The 16,770-nt window shown below is 38.7% G+C and overlaps 1 protein-coding gene across 7 annotated transcripts in view; it reads left to right on the top strand.

Moving 5' to 3' along the window:
- Positions 1-16,770, top strand: part of LOC143030915 (ATP-dependent clpX-like chaperone, mitochondrial) — a 160,885-nt gene that overhangs the window by 38,153 nt on the left and 105,962 nt on the right. For 6 of the 7 annotated variants that reach the window (XM_076194166.1, XM_076194161.1, XM_076194162.1 and 3 more), the window contains 3 exons: positions 972-1,114; positions 1,744-1,912; positions 15,135-15,149. In XM_076194166.1, coding sequence (XP_076050281.1) covers positions 972-1,114; positions 1,744-1,912; positions 15,135-15,149 — 327 coding nt within the window. The remainder of the gene's footprint in view (positions 1-971; positions 1,115-1,743; positions 1,913-15,134; positions 15,150-16,770) is intronic. The other variant, XM_076194167.1, reaches the window with a different exon arrangement.

Raw genomic sequence — 16,770 nt, 5'->3', positions numbered from 1 at the left:
ACAGGGACATGGGGGTATTTGATGCAAGAGGATCTGTTGAGGAAAGGAGGCCAAAAGATATGTATGAATGTAAATGGATGAGGAAATTATACAGCCCAAAAAGGATTTCATCTGGTCATGGCCCCGACAAGGGGAGGGGCAGGGGGGAGAGTCAATGCCCTGGGGTGGCACTTTTTTTTTTGGGGGGGGGGGCACTTTTGGTGAAAAGAAGGTAAAGCAAATTCCCCCTAATGTACTTTTAATGCATGATTTATTTATCATGAGTTGGGTGTTTGAGTGATGTGTGTATAAATGTTGTTTTGTGGATGAATGTTACATGTGAATCGTGCTAGTGACCATCAGATGTGGAAGGTGGTGGTGGTGGTAGTGGTGGTGTGTGTGTGGGGGGGAGGGCACTTTTTGACTTGCCCTGGGGTGGCATTTACCCATGTCGGGGCCTTGCATCTGGTCTGCTCTGTATATTTCTTTAATTGGATGAGGAAGAGTTGGGATAGTCTTGTAATGAAGCAGTGAGGGTAAACCAGCTTTGGAAATGGTGCCCTGTTCTGAAGCCACTGTATCTTGCAGCATTGCTTTTGATCTCAACAGTGTGGCAGGGAACAGGGATGACCCTTCATCCATAAGTAGCTAAAATAGGAGGGACAGTAATATTTTATTTATTTATTTGATCATTTTTTTAAAGGTGTAGGGTGGGTGTATACTATAACATAGCCACCTCCTTATTGGAGGGAAAGGATATTTTAGTATATTCAAGTATTGTATTTATGAAATGATGCTTAAGTGTTTTTATTTAGTATTTTAGATCAAGTTGAGTTCAATCGATTTCATCTACAAAGAGCTAAGGTGGGAGTGAGTGCATGCCTTCAACTTGGCTATCTCCCTGATAAGGGGAAAGAAGCCCTTGGTAATTATAGATAGATAGGTTTAAATCAGTCTGTCCTGACTTTATCTATTTCATTTACCTTTTCCAGCATCCACACGTTTTGTGAAATGTGAAAATTGCCATCACTTCTTTGTTGTACTCTCTGAAGTTGACTCAAAGCGGAAACAAAAGGAAAAGAGAGATGATGTTAAAGCTGGGTTTAACCGCAAGCCCCCTCCACCTCCTAAGAAGGTAGGATTATTCAGTGGTAAAGAGTTTGTTGTTTTATGATTAATACTTTCATATATTGTATGTATGAGAATCTTTAGTTCACAATTACATTCCAATTAATTGGCACAAAAGTTGTTTGGTGACAGTTGTATATTTTGTTTTGAAACATTGGGGTATTGAGTGCACACATAATCAATGTTTCAGGGACTTCCATGGCACCCCTATGGACCAGAGTCATGCTACATTGTGTTATGTTTAGAGACTGTCCACTCGTATAGGAATATTACTTTTATAAATTTTACCATCCCACTCTGCTGTCCTTAAATTTCCTTTATAATCGGTGAAAGTAAAAGGAAAGATTGGTAGAATATTGCGAGAATGTTTTCTGTGATGGTGCTTTGATGATATTGGGTTCGTTGCATATAGTTGGGCTGTTTCTTAGTATTGTAGTATATGATGAGTTGGATGTATTTTACATTCAATAGAACAACTCAAAATTACTTATGGTTAGGTTAGGTCTTGTTTTATGATCATATACTACAAAACCAAGAAACGTCTATTTTTTATCTTCTCTATCCTGCTACGTGAGTGACATTGGTTTGTAATTTTGTGTATAGTATCAAGGGTTTATTTTGATAAATCTTTTTCAGATATATGAATACTTGGACCATCATGTAGTGGGGCAGGAGCGTGCCAAGAAAGTTCTTAGTGTAGCTGTATATAATCACTACAAACGTATTTTCCACAATATTCCAAACACCAAGTCAGAACCCTTACAAATTGATAATGCTGCAACTCCACAAGGCTTAAGTAACAGAGGTAAGGACTTAACATTATTTTCATAATACAGAAAGGATCTTACACTTCTGAAAATAATGGATTGGCTGTAGCCACAAGAAAGGAGAAAATGTCAGCCAGTATGGTTAGTCTTAATTGTAATGGATATAGCCCTTTCACAGCTGAAGTAAAATCAATTAATCATGCTAGTCTTAGTGCTTGATGAGCTTGCAAGTGTTGAATATGTTTGCTAAATGTGCAAGAGTTACACATGTGCACAACCATATTTGTATCGATCAGTAGTGCCCATTGGTTAGGCATAGATGAATATATTTCACACACATTTTGTAAAACATGATTCTGTCTTCTGTCTACTGACTTGTGTTGAAGCTGGACTATATTTCTGAATAATAATGAGAACAGATACCCTAATGATTTCTCTCCAGATATGGTTTTCTTTGTAGTGAAATGCATCCAAAGACAGTATGATTCTGCAATAATGTAAAAAAAAAAAAGAGCATATATATATATATATATATATATATATATATATATATATATATATATATATATATTATATATATATATATATATATATAAATAAGTATTTATTATGCAAGGGTAGTGGGTCTGGGATTGGAGATGGTTAAAGAAAATGAAGAAAAGTGGAAGGTGAGCCAGCTGTTGTTTGCAGACAACACTGCACTTGTGGCAGGATTGGAGGAGGGATTGAGGAAGTTGGTGACAGAGTTTGGGAGAGTGTGTGATAGAAGAAAGCTGAAGATAAATGTGGGTAAAAGTAAGGTGATGAGATGTACAAGGGGTGAAAGTGGCAGTAGTCTGGAAGTGAGCATTAAGGGAGAGCGACTGGAGGAAGTGGATAGTTTTAGATACTTGGGTGCAAATGTGGCAGGAAAAGGTAGAGTGAAGGTGGAGGTAGAATGTAGATTGAGAGAAGCGAGTAAATGCCTTGGTGGATTAAAAAGTGTAATGAGGAATAGACATTTGGGAATGGATGCTAAGAGGAGACTATATGAAGGAGTGATTGTGGCAACAGCACTGTATGGGGCAGAAACATGGAACATAAGAGAGGAAGAGAGAAGAAGTTTGAATGTGTTTGAGATGAGGTGTCTGAGAAGTATGATGGGGGTTACTAGGCTAGATAGAGTGAGAAATGAGGAGGTGAGGAGGAGAACAGGGGTGGAAAGGGGGTTGGGAGATAGGGTTGATGAAAGAGTATTAGGATGGTTTGGACACATGGAAAGAATGAGTGAAGAAAGACTAGTAAAAGAGGTATGGAAGGCAGATGTGGAGGGAGTGAACATGAGGGGACGTCCTAGGATGAGGTGGATGGATGGGGTGAAGGGGGCTTTGGGGAAGAGGGGAATGTCTGTTGAGGAAGGACGGGAGAGGACAGAAGACAGGGGTGAATGGAGAATGGTTGTATATGGATGATGTTGTAATGCATGAGGTGGAATGGGTGGGGGGATGGGGGGTGAGGTAGTATGTGTGAGCAAATTTTGACGCAGCCTGGAGGGATTTCTCATTGTCTTCGCCTTTATGCATGGGGGGACGGAGAGAGGGGGTCGCCGATTTAATGAAGCGGCCTTGCTGTGGATGTGCTGTGTCTTGCAACACTGCTTCTGACCCAGGGCAGTGGACAAGGTGCAGGGATGACCCGTCATCCAGGAGGTGCTAAGATGAGAGGGAGGGTGGAGGGGTGTGGAGTGTATTCAGGGATGGAATGGGTGGGAATGATTTTATGCCTTTTTCTTTTTGGCTACCTCCCTTGTAAGGGGGAAAAAGCCTTGGTATGTGTATGTATGTATGTAAGTATTTACCTAGTTGCATTTAATGGGAAGGGGAGCTATGATCATGGTGTTCTGTCTCTGTATCTCGCCATATCTAATATGCCCTTAAATACATGTATTGTTTTTGCACACCCTATTGTTTTATCGTTTGTTCCATACATACATCAACCCCACCTTGCTCTCTGTCTAGTCATGCAATATAACCACAGGAGAAGAAAAACTTGTAGGCAGTAATTACTTTCATATATTATATCATCAGACAAAGTAAGGCAGATACAAGGGAGTTTAAATACAAAAGTAGGGAAAGAACGCAGGTATAGGAGAACAGCTGTTCCCTTATGCTCGCATTCTTTCCTTACTTTTTCTGAAGATGTAATATACAAAAGTATTTACTGTCTACAAGTTTCTCCTCTGTGGTTGTATTGCATAATTCATTTCACAGTGATGTGAAAGCCTAACACTATATATTCATGTGTATATTTATATATATATATATATATATATATATATACATATATATACATATATATATATATATATATATATATATATATATATGTATATATATATATATATATATATATATATATATATATATATATATATATATATATAAACAGAAATGTAGTAGCACATTTGTAAATGACACACAGGAAAACCCACAGTCGGAGAAAATAAACTTCGAATAAAGAAGATTCCTATATTTCGGCTATCAACTGTAGCCCTCTTCAGGAAAGTACTTTCCTGAAGAGGGCTACAGTTGATAGCCGAAATATAGGAATCTTCTTTATTCGAAGTTTATTTTCTCCAACTGTGGGTTTCCTGTGTCATATATATATATATATATATATATATATATATATATATATATATATATTTATATATATATATATATATATATATATATATATATATATATATATATATATATATATATACATATATACACACATATACAGTGGAACCTTGCTACTCGTACACAATCTGTTCCAGGAAGCTGTTCGAATGGCGATTTGTACGAATGGCGAATCATTTTTTCCCATAATGTAAATTGGATTAATCCGTACCAGACCCACAGATTATTGGTTATTGTAATAATATTTGAAGCATAGAATACATAAAAACTATGAAAAACAATAAATATACAGTACTGTACAGTACATGAAATAAAAAAAATCTAACTGGACTCTACCTGATGGCATAAGTGGAAGGTGTAGAGGAGGAGGAGGGATGTTGATGTTACTGTTTGGAAGGGGAGTCACCTTCCATATAAACATCAGGTAACATCCCTTCAGGTGTAAGAAACCTATCCAATGTTGTCAGCCTTTGATGATTTCTCAGAATTTTACTAAAATGGTCAATAATATTGTTATTGAACAAATTGATGCTCCTGTTGACCACAGCAGTGTTAGGATGCCATTTTTCCACCACTCTCTGTGTTTTCTCACAGTGATAACACAGTTCTTTAATTTCTGCAGTGGAAATGCTTCCCTTACTACTTTCCTCCTCTGAGGAAGAAAGTTCTTCAACCACTTCTTGCTGCTCCCTGTGCAGTTCTTGGAGTTCTTCAGTTGTCAGCTCATTTCTATGGTCTTCCACCAACTCCTCCACATCATCACTGTCTACATCCAATCCCATGGACTTCCCCAGGGACACAATATCATCCACCACTACAGGCTCCGTATGAAAGCCTTCAAAATCTTGGGCTGCCACACAGTCTTGGCACAGATTCTTCCAGGCAGAGTTCAGTGTCCTGAAAGAAACTTCCCCCCAGGCTTTGTCTATTATCCTCAAACAATGAAGGATATTGAAATGGTTCTTTCAAAAGTCCCCGAGCATTAGTTCTGTGTCAGAGGTCACTTCAAAGCGCCTTTGAAACTGCTTTTGTGTAAAGCTTTTTGAAGTTTGAAATGATCTGCTGATCCATGGGCTGGATTAGAGGAGTGTTATTAGGGGGCAAAAACCTCACTTGGATGAAGCTGTATTCACCCACCAGATCTTCCTCCAAGCCTGGAGGATGAGCAGGAGCATTGTCCATTACCAGAAGGGCCTTGAGTGGTCAATTTTTCTGCTCTAGATATTTTTTCACACTCGGGGCTAACACTTCATATATCCACTCGGTGAAGAACTTCCTTGTTACCCAAGCCTTACTATTAGCCCTCCACATTACACTGAGATTACTTTTTATAACATTTTTCTTGAAGACTCTTGGGTTTATATATATATATATATATATATATATATATATATATATATATTAAATATATATATATATATATATATATATATATATTAAATATATATATTTGTATCCATACATATACCAAGGCTTTTTCCCCCTTACAATGGAGGTATCCAAAAAGAAAAAGGCATAAAATCATTCCCACCCATTCCATCCCTAAATACACTCCACTTCCCTCCACCCTCCCTCTTATCTTATGACCTCCTGGATGACGGGTCATCCCTGCACCCTGTCCACTGCCCTGGGTCAGAAGCAGTGTCACAAGGCACAACACATCCACAGCAAGGCCGCTTCATTAAATCGGCAACCCCCCCCTCTCTGTCCCCCCATGCATAAAAGGAGAAGACGGGGAGAAATCCCTTCGGGCTGCATCAAATTTTGCTCACGCATACTACCTCACCCCCCATCCCCCTACCCATTCCAACTCATGCATCACAACATTATCCATATACAACCATTTTCCATTCACCCCTGTCTTTTGTCCTCTCCCATCCTTCCTCAACAGACATTCCCCTCTTCCCAAAGCCCCCTTCACCCCATCCATCCATCTCATCCTAGGACGTCCCCTCATGTTCACTCCCTCCACATCTGCCTTCCATACCTGTTTTACTAGTCTTTCTTCATTCATTCTTTTCATGTGTCCAAACCATCCTAATACTCTTTCAACAACCCTATCTCCCAACTCCCTTTCCACCTCTGTTCTCCTCCTCACCTCCTCATTTCTCACTCTATCCAGCCTACATCATACTTCTCAGACACCTCATCTCAAACACATTCAAACTTCTTCTCTCTTCCTCTCTTATGTTCCATGTTTCTGCCCCATACAGTGCTGTTGGCACAATCACTCCTTCATACAGTCTCCTCTTAGCATCCATTCCCAAATGTCTATTCCTCATTACACTTTTTAATCCACCAAGGCATTTACTCGCTTCTCTTAATCTACATTCTACCTCCACCTCCACTCCACCTTTTCCTGCCACATTTACACCCAAGTATCTAAAACTATCCACTTCCTCCAGTCGCTCTCCCTTAATGCTCACTTCCAATCTGCTGCCACTTTCACCCCTTGTACATCTCATCACCTTACTTTTACCCACATTTATCTTCAGCTTTCTTCTATCACACTCACCTAAACTCTGTCACCAACCTCCTCAGTCCCTCCTCCAATCCTGCCACAAGCGCAGTGTCATCCACAAACAACAGCTGGTTCACCTCCCACTTTTCTCTATTTTCTTTAACCATCTTCAATCCCTGACCTACCACCCTTGCATTTACCTCTCGCACCACCCCATCCATGTATAAGTTGAACAGCCAGGGCGACATAACGCATCCTTGACAAAGTCCCACCCTTACCTCGAACCACTCTCTCCATTTCTAATCCTAACACATGCTCTACTACTCTCATAAAAACTCTTGACAGCTCCTAGAAGCTTTCTTTCTATCCCTTATATCCGCAAAACCTCCAACAGTGCCTTCCTGTCTACCCTGTCATAAGCCTTTTCCAGATCCATGAAAACCCCAAAAACATCCTTCCCCTTTCCTATAGCTTTCTCACATATCTGTCTTACCACAAAAATCTGATCTACACAACCTCTACCCATCCTAAATCCACACTATTCCTCACCAATTACTCCTGTTTCTCTCCTAATCCTCTCAATCAAGATCATATATATATATATATATATATATATATATATATATAAAACATGTATATATATGTGTGTGTGTATATATATTATATATATATATATTATATATATATATATAACCATATACATATATATATATATATATATATATATATATATATATATATATATATTGTGGAATTGATTATGATAAAAGTTGAAAACAGTGACATGAAAAGTAGAAAATTTGTAGTGATATATGTGCCCCCCAAAACATATTCTTGGACAGAGAGTGACCATTCCAAAATGTTGGAAGACACAAAGCATGCATTAAATGAAATACTGAAAGAAGGAGGAAACTTAGTAATTATGGGTGACTTTAACTCTAAAGAAATATGTTGGGAGGAGATGACAGTGAAAGGTGGAGAGGACCTTTGGGGAAATATACTACTGGACATGACCATTGAATACACAATGACTCAATGGGTAAAAGAAAATACCAGATATAGAAATAATGAAGAACCATTGAGACTAGACTTAATATTTACATCAGGACCTGAAATTTGAACTAAGAGAAGAAATTTGGGAAGAAATGAGAAACACTGAAAAGGAAGGCTAATGTACAACAAAATGGATTTTGAAGAACTCAGAAAATTCTTTCAAAAAGTGAATTGGAAAAATTCTCTAATGAAGAAACAAAGATGGAAGAAAAATGGACAATATTAAAAGAAATCTATAATGAAGGAAAAGATAAATGTGTACCAAAACAAAAACAGGAAAAGGTGTACATTAAGTGCTGGTGCAACAAAAAATATAGTGAGGTATAAGATAGAAAAAACAAAGCTTGGAATAGATGGGATAAAACAAAACAAAATGGGGGGGGTAAATGGCAAATATATATCAAACTAAGTAATGAACATGTAAAAATAAGAAGGAAGAAAATATGAATTATTAAAAAGACATAATAGACAAATATAAGGGTCAACCTAAATTATTCTACAAATATGTAAATGTTAAAAAATAAACTGAAAATAGTGAAATGAACTAAGAAATGAACATGTAAAAATAAGCAGGGAAGAAAACATAAACTATTAAAAAGACATAATAGACAAATGTAAGGGTCAACCTAAATTATTCTACAGATATGTAAATGTTAAATAAAAAATAAACAGAAAATAGTGAAACTGCATCAAGGGAATGCTGAATATATAGAAGATGTAAAAGTGGCTGAAATCATGAATCATATACATACTTATATACCAAAGGCATTTTCCCTCTTACATGGGGGGTAGCCAAAAAGAAAAAGGTATAGAAATCACTCCCACCCATTTCATTTCCCATATATTCCACTCCCTTCCACTCTCCTCCCTCCCTCTTATCTTGGCACCTCCTGGATGACGGGTCATCCCTGCATCCTGTCCACTGCCCTGGGTCAGAAGCAGTGTTGAAAGACACAGCACATCCACAGCAAGGCTGCTTCATAAATTCGGCGACCCCCCCCCCCCCCCCCCTCTCTGTCCCCTCATGCAGGAAAGGAGAAGACGGGGAGAAATCCCTTCGGGCTGCGTCAAAATTTTTTCTCATACATACTTCCTCCCCCCATCCCCCACCCACTCCCCCTCATGCATCACAGCCTCATCTATACACAACCCTTCTCCATTCACCCCTATCTTCTGTCCTCTCCCATCCTTCCTCCACAGACATTCCTCTCTTTTGTAAAGCCCTTTCACCCCATCCATCCATCTCATCCTAGGATGCCCCCTCATATTCACTCCTTCCACCTCTGCCTTCCACACTTCTTTTACTAATCTTTCTTCTCTCATTCTTTCCATGTGTCCAAACCATCCTAATACTCTTTCATCAACCCTATCTCCCAGCTCCTTTTCCACCCTTGTTCTCCTCCTCACCTCCTCATTTCTCACTCTATCCAGTCTAGTAACCCCTATCATACTTCTCAGACACCTCATCTCAAACACATTCAAACTCCTTCTCTCTTCCTCTCTCATGTTCCATGTTTCTGCCCCATACATTGCTGTTGGCACAATCACTCTTTCATATAACCTCCTCTTAGCATCCATTCCCAGATGTCTATTTCTCATTACACTTTTTAATCCACCAAGGCATTTACTCGCTTCTCTCAATCTACATTCTACCTCCACCCCCACTCCTCCCTTTCCTGTCACATTCGCACCCAAGTATCAGAAACTATCCACTTCCTCCAGTTTCTCACCTTTAATGCTCATTTCCAGCCTACTGTCACTCTCTACCCTTGTACATCTCATCACCTTACTTCTGCCCACATTTATCTTCAGCTTCCTTCTTTCACACACCTTCTCAAACTCTGTCACTAACTTCCTCAATTCCTCCTCTGATCCTGCTACAAGCTCAGTGTTGTCGGCAAACAACAACTGGCTCACCTCCCACTTTTCTCCATTTTCTTTAATCATCTCCAACCCCTGACCCACTACCCTTGCACTCATCTCTTGCACCACCCCATCCATGTAAAGATTGAACAGCCATGAATAAACATTTTAAATCCATATTCACTAATGAATATACACATAATTGGGATGAAGGAAAGGAGAAAGATCCCCCCAATGAAAGAAATTATTGTGACACAGAAAGAAATAAGGGACCAAATAATAAAGCTTAATGTAAGAAAATCACACAGCCAGGACAGAATTGCAAATTGGATACTAAAAGAATGTATAGATGAACTAATGGACAAAATATACAAGATAATAGATTGCTCACTCAAAGAAGGAAAAGTAACACAAGATTGAAAAAATGCAAATATTGTACCAATATAAAAGGTGGGAGATAAAGAAGACCCAACAAATTATAGACCAGTCTCCCTTACAAGCACAATAGCTAAAATATGTGAAAAAGTTATTAACCTCTTCAGTACGGGCCTTAAATCTCGCGGGCAGCAGCTGCTGCCAGCCGTACGTGATGTAATAATACTTGCATCATAAAATATAGTCACCGCTTATATTGATCGTTCTCTCTTTCACCCGTGAATTTTGATAACCATAGAAAATGCAATTATAGACAGTTTAGAGAGTATGTCATTATGCAGGGGCAACTACAATAAATATAATCAAGACACCGATATGGCAGCCTCGCGTATCCACTTGCTCCTCATGACGCCTACGTATGCGGCACCATATTGAAGGGGTTAAAAGTAGGTGGACTAAACATCTGGAAGAAAACAATATATTGAATCCAAAACAGTTTAGCTTTAGACAAGGAAGACCATGTGCCACAAACTTGAAATGTTTTATTCAAATTTAATAGATATAATGCAAGAAAGGGATGGATGGGCAGATTGTGCTTTCATGGATTTACAAAAGGCATTTGATAAAGTAACACACAAAAAGTTATTAAGAAAACTTGAAACAACAAGTGTACAAGGAAAGTTATTGAATGGTAGATTTCTTGAACAGGAGAAAAATGAGGGTGGTACTTAGAGATGAAAACTCGACCTGGTAAGAAATGATAAGTGGAGTCCCACAAGGTTCTGTATTAGCTCCGGTAATGTTTGCTATATATATATAAATGACATGGATGAGGTGTAGAATGTGATATGAGCTTCTTTGCAAAACTACTAAAGAAAGTAAGTACAGAAAAAGACTGAATCACTACAGAGAGACTTGGACAAAGTCTGGGAATGGAGCCAAAAATGGGAAGTGAACTTCAACATCAAGAAATACAATAGTGTTTGGAAAAAGTAAAAAAAGAATATCAGGACAATATAAAATTGGTACAAAGGAAAAGTTGGCTCTGTAAAGGACCTAGGAGTAATTATCAACAAAGACATGTCCCCATACAAGTATATAAACAAAATAATCAGAGAAACCTACAATTTGCTAAGATCAATAAAAGCAGCTTTTGATTACTTGGATGAAGTAATGATAAAAAAAATGTTAGTCACACTGATAAGACCAAGATTGGAGTATGTTGCTCCAAAGAGCAATGACAAAGATGGCACCAACACTTTCAAAATTGAAATACAAAGATTGTCTAAACTGGAACTACCAATCCTGGAACAAAGAAGAGAAAGAGATGTACTGGCCATTTACATACTTATACCAAAGGCTTTTTCCCCCTTACAAGGGGGGTAGCCAAAAAACAAAGGCATAAAAACCATTCCCACCCATTCCATCCCTAATACACTCCACTCCCCTTCACCCTCTACCCTTCCTCTTATCTTGGCACCTTCTGGATGATGGATCATCCCTGCATCTTGTCCACTGCCCTGGGTCAGAAGCAGTGTCGCAAGCCACAGCACATCCACAGCAAGGCAGCTTCATTAAAACGTCGACCCTCCCCCCCGGTCCCATCATGCAGAAAAGGAGAAGACAGAGGGAATTCCCTTTGTGCTGCGTCAAATTTTGCTCACACATACTACCTCACCCCTCATCCTCCCACCCATTCCACCTCACGCATCACAGCATCATCTATATATAACCATTCTCCATTCACCCTTGTCTTCTGTCCTCTCCCGTCCTTCCTCAACAGACATTCCCCTCTTCCCCAAAGCCCCTTTCACCCCATCCATCCATCTCATCCTAGGTCGCCCCTCATGTTCACTCCCTGCACATCTGCCTTTCATACCTCTTTTATTAGTCTTTCTTCACTCATTCTTTCCATGTGTCCAAACCATCTCAATACTCTTTCATCCACCCTATCTCCCAACTCCCTCACCACCCCTGTTCTCCTCACCTCCTCATTTCTCACTCTATCCAGCCTAGTGATCCCCATCATACTTCTCAGACACCTCATCTCAAACACATTCAAACTCCTCTCTTCCTCTCTTATGTTCTCTGTTTCTGCTCCATACAGTGCTGTTGGCACAGTCACTCCTTCATACAATCTCCTCTTAGCATCCATTACCAAATGTCTATTCCTCATTATACTTTTTAATCCACCAAGGCATTTACTCACATCTCTCAATCCACATTCTACCTCCACCTCCACTCCACCTTTTCCTGCCACATTTGCACCCAAGTATCTAAAACTATCCACTTCCTCCAGTTGCTCTCCCTTAATGCTCACTTCCACATTACTGCCACTTTCACCCCTTGTACATCTCATCACCTTACTTTTACCCACATTTATCTTCAGCTTTCTTCTATCACACACTCTCCCAAACTCTGTCACCAACTTCCTCAATCCCTCCTGTGATCCTGCTACAAGTGCAGCATCGTTCCCAAACAACAGCTGGTTCACCTCCCACTTTTCTCTATTTTCTTTAACCATCTCCAATCCCTGACCCACCAGGATAGTGAAAAAGATCTCGGCGTAATTATCAGTAACGACCTCAAATCATCCAAGCAGTGTATTTCAGCCTCTGAGAAAGCAAATAAGATTCTAGGACTGATTGCGCGATCTTTTGATTTCAAAAGTCCATCACTCATTAACAAGCTATATAAATCGTTAGTTCGTCCACATTTGGAATATGCTGTTTCCGTATGGTCACCGAATCTCATTAAAGACATTGACATACATACATACATATACCAAGGCTTTTTCCCCCTTCCAAGGGAGGTAGCCAAAAAGGGAAAGGCATAAAAACACTCCCACCCATTTCATCCCTAAATACACTCCACACCCCTCCCACCCTCCCTCTCATCTGAGCACCTCCTGGATGACGGGTCATCCCTGCACCCTGCCCACCGCCCTGGGTCAGAAGCAGTGTCGCAAGACACAGTACATCCACAGCAAGGCCGCTTCATTTAATCGGCGACCCCCTCTCTCCGTCCCCCCTTGCATATAAGGCGAGGACGGGGAGAAATCCCTTTGGGCTGCGTCAAAATTTACTCACACATACTACCCCACCCCCCACCCCCCGCCCATTCCTCCTCATGCAGTCACAACATCATCCATATACAACCATTCTCCACTCACCTCTGTCTTCCGTCCTCTCCCTTCCTTCCTCAACAGACATTCCCCATCCATCCACCTCATCCTAGGACGTCCCCTCATGTTCACTCCCTCCACATCTGCCTTCCATACCTCTTTTACTAGTCTTTCTTCACTCATTCTTTCCATGTGTCCAAACCATGTGACTGGAAAAAGCACAACGGCGAGCCACAAAACTGATTCCCAATATAAAAAATAAATCATACGAAAATCGACTAAAACATATGAATCTGTTTTCCCTAAAAAAGCGTAGACTCAGAGGTGACTTGATACAGGTCTTTAAAATTCTAAAGGGAATTGACAACATCACAAGTGACCAAATTTTTACATTGAGAATCAGACAAGAAACAATGGTCTCAAACTGTCCGGAAATAGATTCAATTTGGAAGTAGGTAGAAACAACTTTGCCAACCGTGTAGTTAATGAATGGAATAAACTTCCTGCACAGGTAGTGCAATGTAGTTCAGTTCGAAGCTTTAAGAATCATTTAGATAAATACCTAAGTAAGATGCTGTAATGATTATAATTTATCTTATATTATTTGTTTTTGTTTTGTTATCATTTGTCTGTCTGATTTTCATTTATCATTAGTTATATGTCAATTTATCATTATTTACTACTTACCTGTTTGTTTATTATTTAACTATACCTATGCATTTATTTATTTATTTTATTTGTTATTTACATTTATCATAGTTTTTATTTATTATTTTATTATAAATATGATTTTTTTTTCGCATCCAACCTAGATATGGATCAAAAGGTCTCCTGTCGGCATGCTCCGCCTTTGTAATCCTTTGTAATCCTTGCATTTACCTCTCGCACCACCCCATCCATGTTTAAGTTGAACAGCCAGGGTGCCATAACACATCCCTAACAAAGTCCCACTTTTACCTGGAACCACTCACTCCATTTCTAATCCTGACACATACACTACTACTCTCGTAAAAACTCTTGACAGCTCCTAGAAGCTTTCCTCCTATCCCATATATCTGCAAAACCTCCCACAGTGGCTTCCTGTCTACCCTGTCTTGAGCCTTTTCCAAATCCATAAAAGCCCAAAAAACATCCTTACCCTTTCCTATAGCTTTCTTACCACAAAAATCTGATCTAAGCAACCTCTACCTGTTCTAAATCCACACTGTTCCTTGACAGTGAAGACTTATTAAAGTGGGATAAAAGAAAAACGAGGTTATAAAAAGAAACTCAAAAAGGATAGTTATGGAAGAGATCGGAAAAAAAAAAGTTTTCCACACAGAATGATGTCTGGAACAAATTCGATGAAACAATAGTATGTGCAAAAACCATACAATAATTTAAGAACAAACTAGATGCTGAGAGATACAAAGACAGGTCACTACAAGCATAGCTCCCCTTCCCGTATAATACAACTACGTAATTATATGTACAGTATATACAAATCAAAGTGTGGATGTAGAGGTAGAAGTGTGAAAGCTTCTAGGCATGTAGAAGTGTGGGTGATGCTGATGTGTGAAAATGTAGGTGTGGATCTTATATTTGATGTACAATTACCTACAACTGAGTTCTTGAACAGTTTCCCCATGTATTTTTGATCTATTTGGTATGTTGTTTTATCTTTGCTGTACTGTATTTTCAAAGGATTATTAATTTCCTGATTTCTTTCTATTGCTGCCAAGAAATTGGAACTCTTGGTAGGTTGTTGTGTTTATCTAGAAATATTGCTGCCTTATATTAGTAAAGCCTTTGTTATTCTCTTGTTATGAAGAATTGCATTATATAATGTTTTCATAAGGTGCAGTTGTAGAGTTGGTTGCTTAATGTTGAATATAATCCATTCACTATGTAAAACATTTTCATTGTAGTGAAATGCAGTTCTTTTGACATGTAATTAATTGTTATTTGTTTACAGAACCATCACCCCTCTGTCTCTTCTCCAGGTAGCATATTTATTATTCCCCAACTGTAGGTAAACCTTTTTTTTAGAAAGTTGGTCCCCACTAAGTATATAGCTAATTTACCCTCAATCATTTATTTCCAACCTGACTGATAGGAAACCATATATATTAGTGTAGGTTACTTTTACTTTTCTTGTGGTTCCAGTGCAGTATTGCCTTCCTGTCTTTTTTTATTAATAATTTCTTCACAATCTGATTGAGAACTCTCCATAAAAACAGCTGTTTTTTCTTTATACTCATATTTTTTGCCCTTGGTGTCCCTTACAACTTGCCACATCTTTCCATGTTTATCTTCAATTACATATTTCCTAGCCCAAATATACATAAACTTTTCCTTTCCTATGAACTTCCAAGACTTGCTGATTACATTTGCTGTGGCTCGTGATTTAAAAGTATATTCATTGGATGTGAATGATTTCTTGTATAATGATAACACATCAATCTGATCATCTGCTTCCAAGCCATTTCCCATAATCATTGAGGTTTTGCCTAGTCTTTTCAATCTCATGTTCCTTGCATACTTTCCATGAAGTGATGTGGTCTTCCCACCAGCCAAAAATGAGATTACTTGTAGTCTTATCAACTTCTTATAGTCTTCTTTTCTGTTCCATGCTCTATTTTAAAATTTACTACAATTTTATGTTGACCAGGTAACTAGCCCTCTTGTACCTTCAACAGTTCAATGAACTTATCCTCATTTGCAGAACTGGGTGCATTTCTCCGTGTGTTCCACTTAACTTTGACCGTGGTTAGTGCTCCTAAACTATTAAAGCTGAAGAGACAGGTTAATACTAAAATAAAAGTCCGGTAGGCCATATTATATCAAAGAAAAGTTTTGTAGTCCACATACTGTAGCGGCACCTATATTGCTTTAATATTTTGGGAGTGCTAACTGCAGCCAAACTAAAGCAGAACACACTTAGGAATGTGCCCAGCTTTGCTCATTTGATTTTGCCCCAGCCTCACTCACTGTTATGATAGTAAGATAAATTTTTTTGCTTGTGAAGATCCCTTTAAATCTTTAAAAAAAAAAAGGAAAATTGACCCTCCCACCTTTTAAGTTGATCAGTATCTGCTTTCTATGTTTGTTTGTATTTACCTAGTTTATTTAGGTCTAATATACAGGGGTTGGAGCAAGGCTCATGGGGTCCTGACTTTGATTCTCCATTTGCCAAACCTTTCCTTGAATTCTTTTATAGTATTGACATGGATTATATTTTCATCTTCTTCCAAAAACCTACACTTAGTGTGGAAAGCTAGATTTCTTGACTTTTATTTTATTTTTTATTTCTTTTGATGATGGTTGTATGTGGATGGTGATGTAATGCATGAGGTGGGGGTGAGGTAATATGTGTGA

The sequence above is a fragment of the Oratosquilla oratoria genome, chromosome 12, assembly GCF_046742065.1.
Source record: "Oratosquilla oratoria isolate Oo_2021 chromosome 12, ASM4674206v1, whole genome shotgun sequence".
Taxonomy (NCBI): domain Eukaryota; kingdom Metazoa; phylum Arthropoda; class Malacostraca; order Stomatopoda; family Squillidae; genus Oratosquilla; species Oratosquilla oratoria.
Note: the sequence above shows the minus strand (reverse complement) of the source record. Positions and strands in the feature narration are given on the sequence as shown.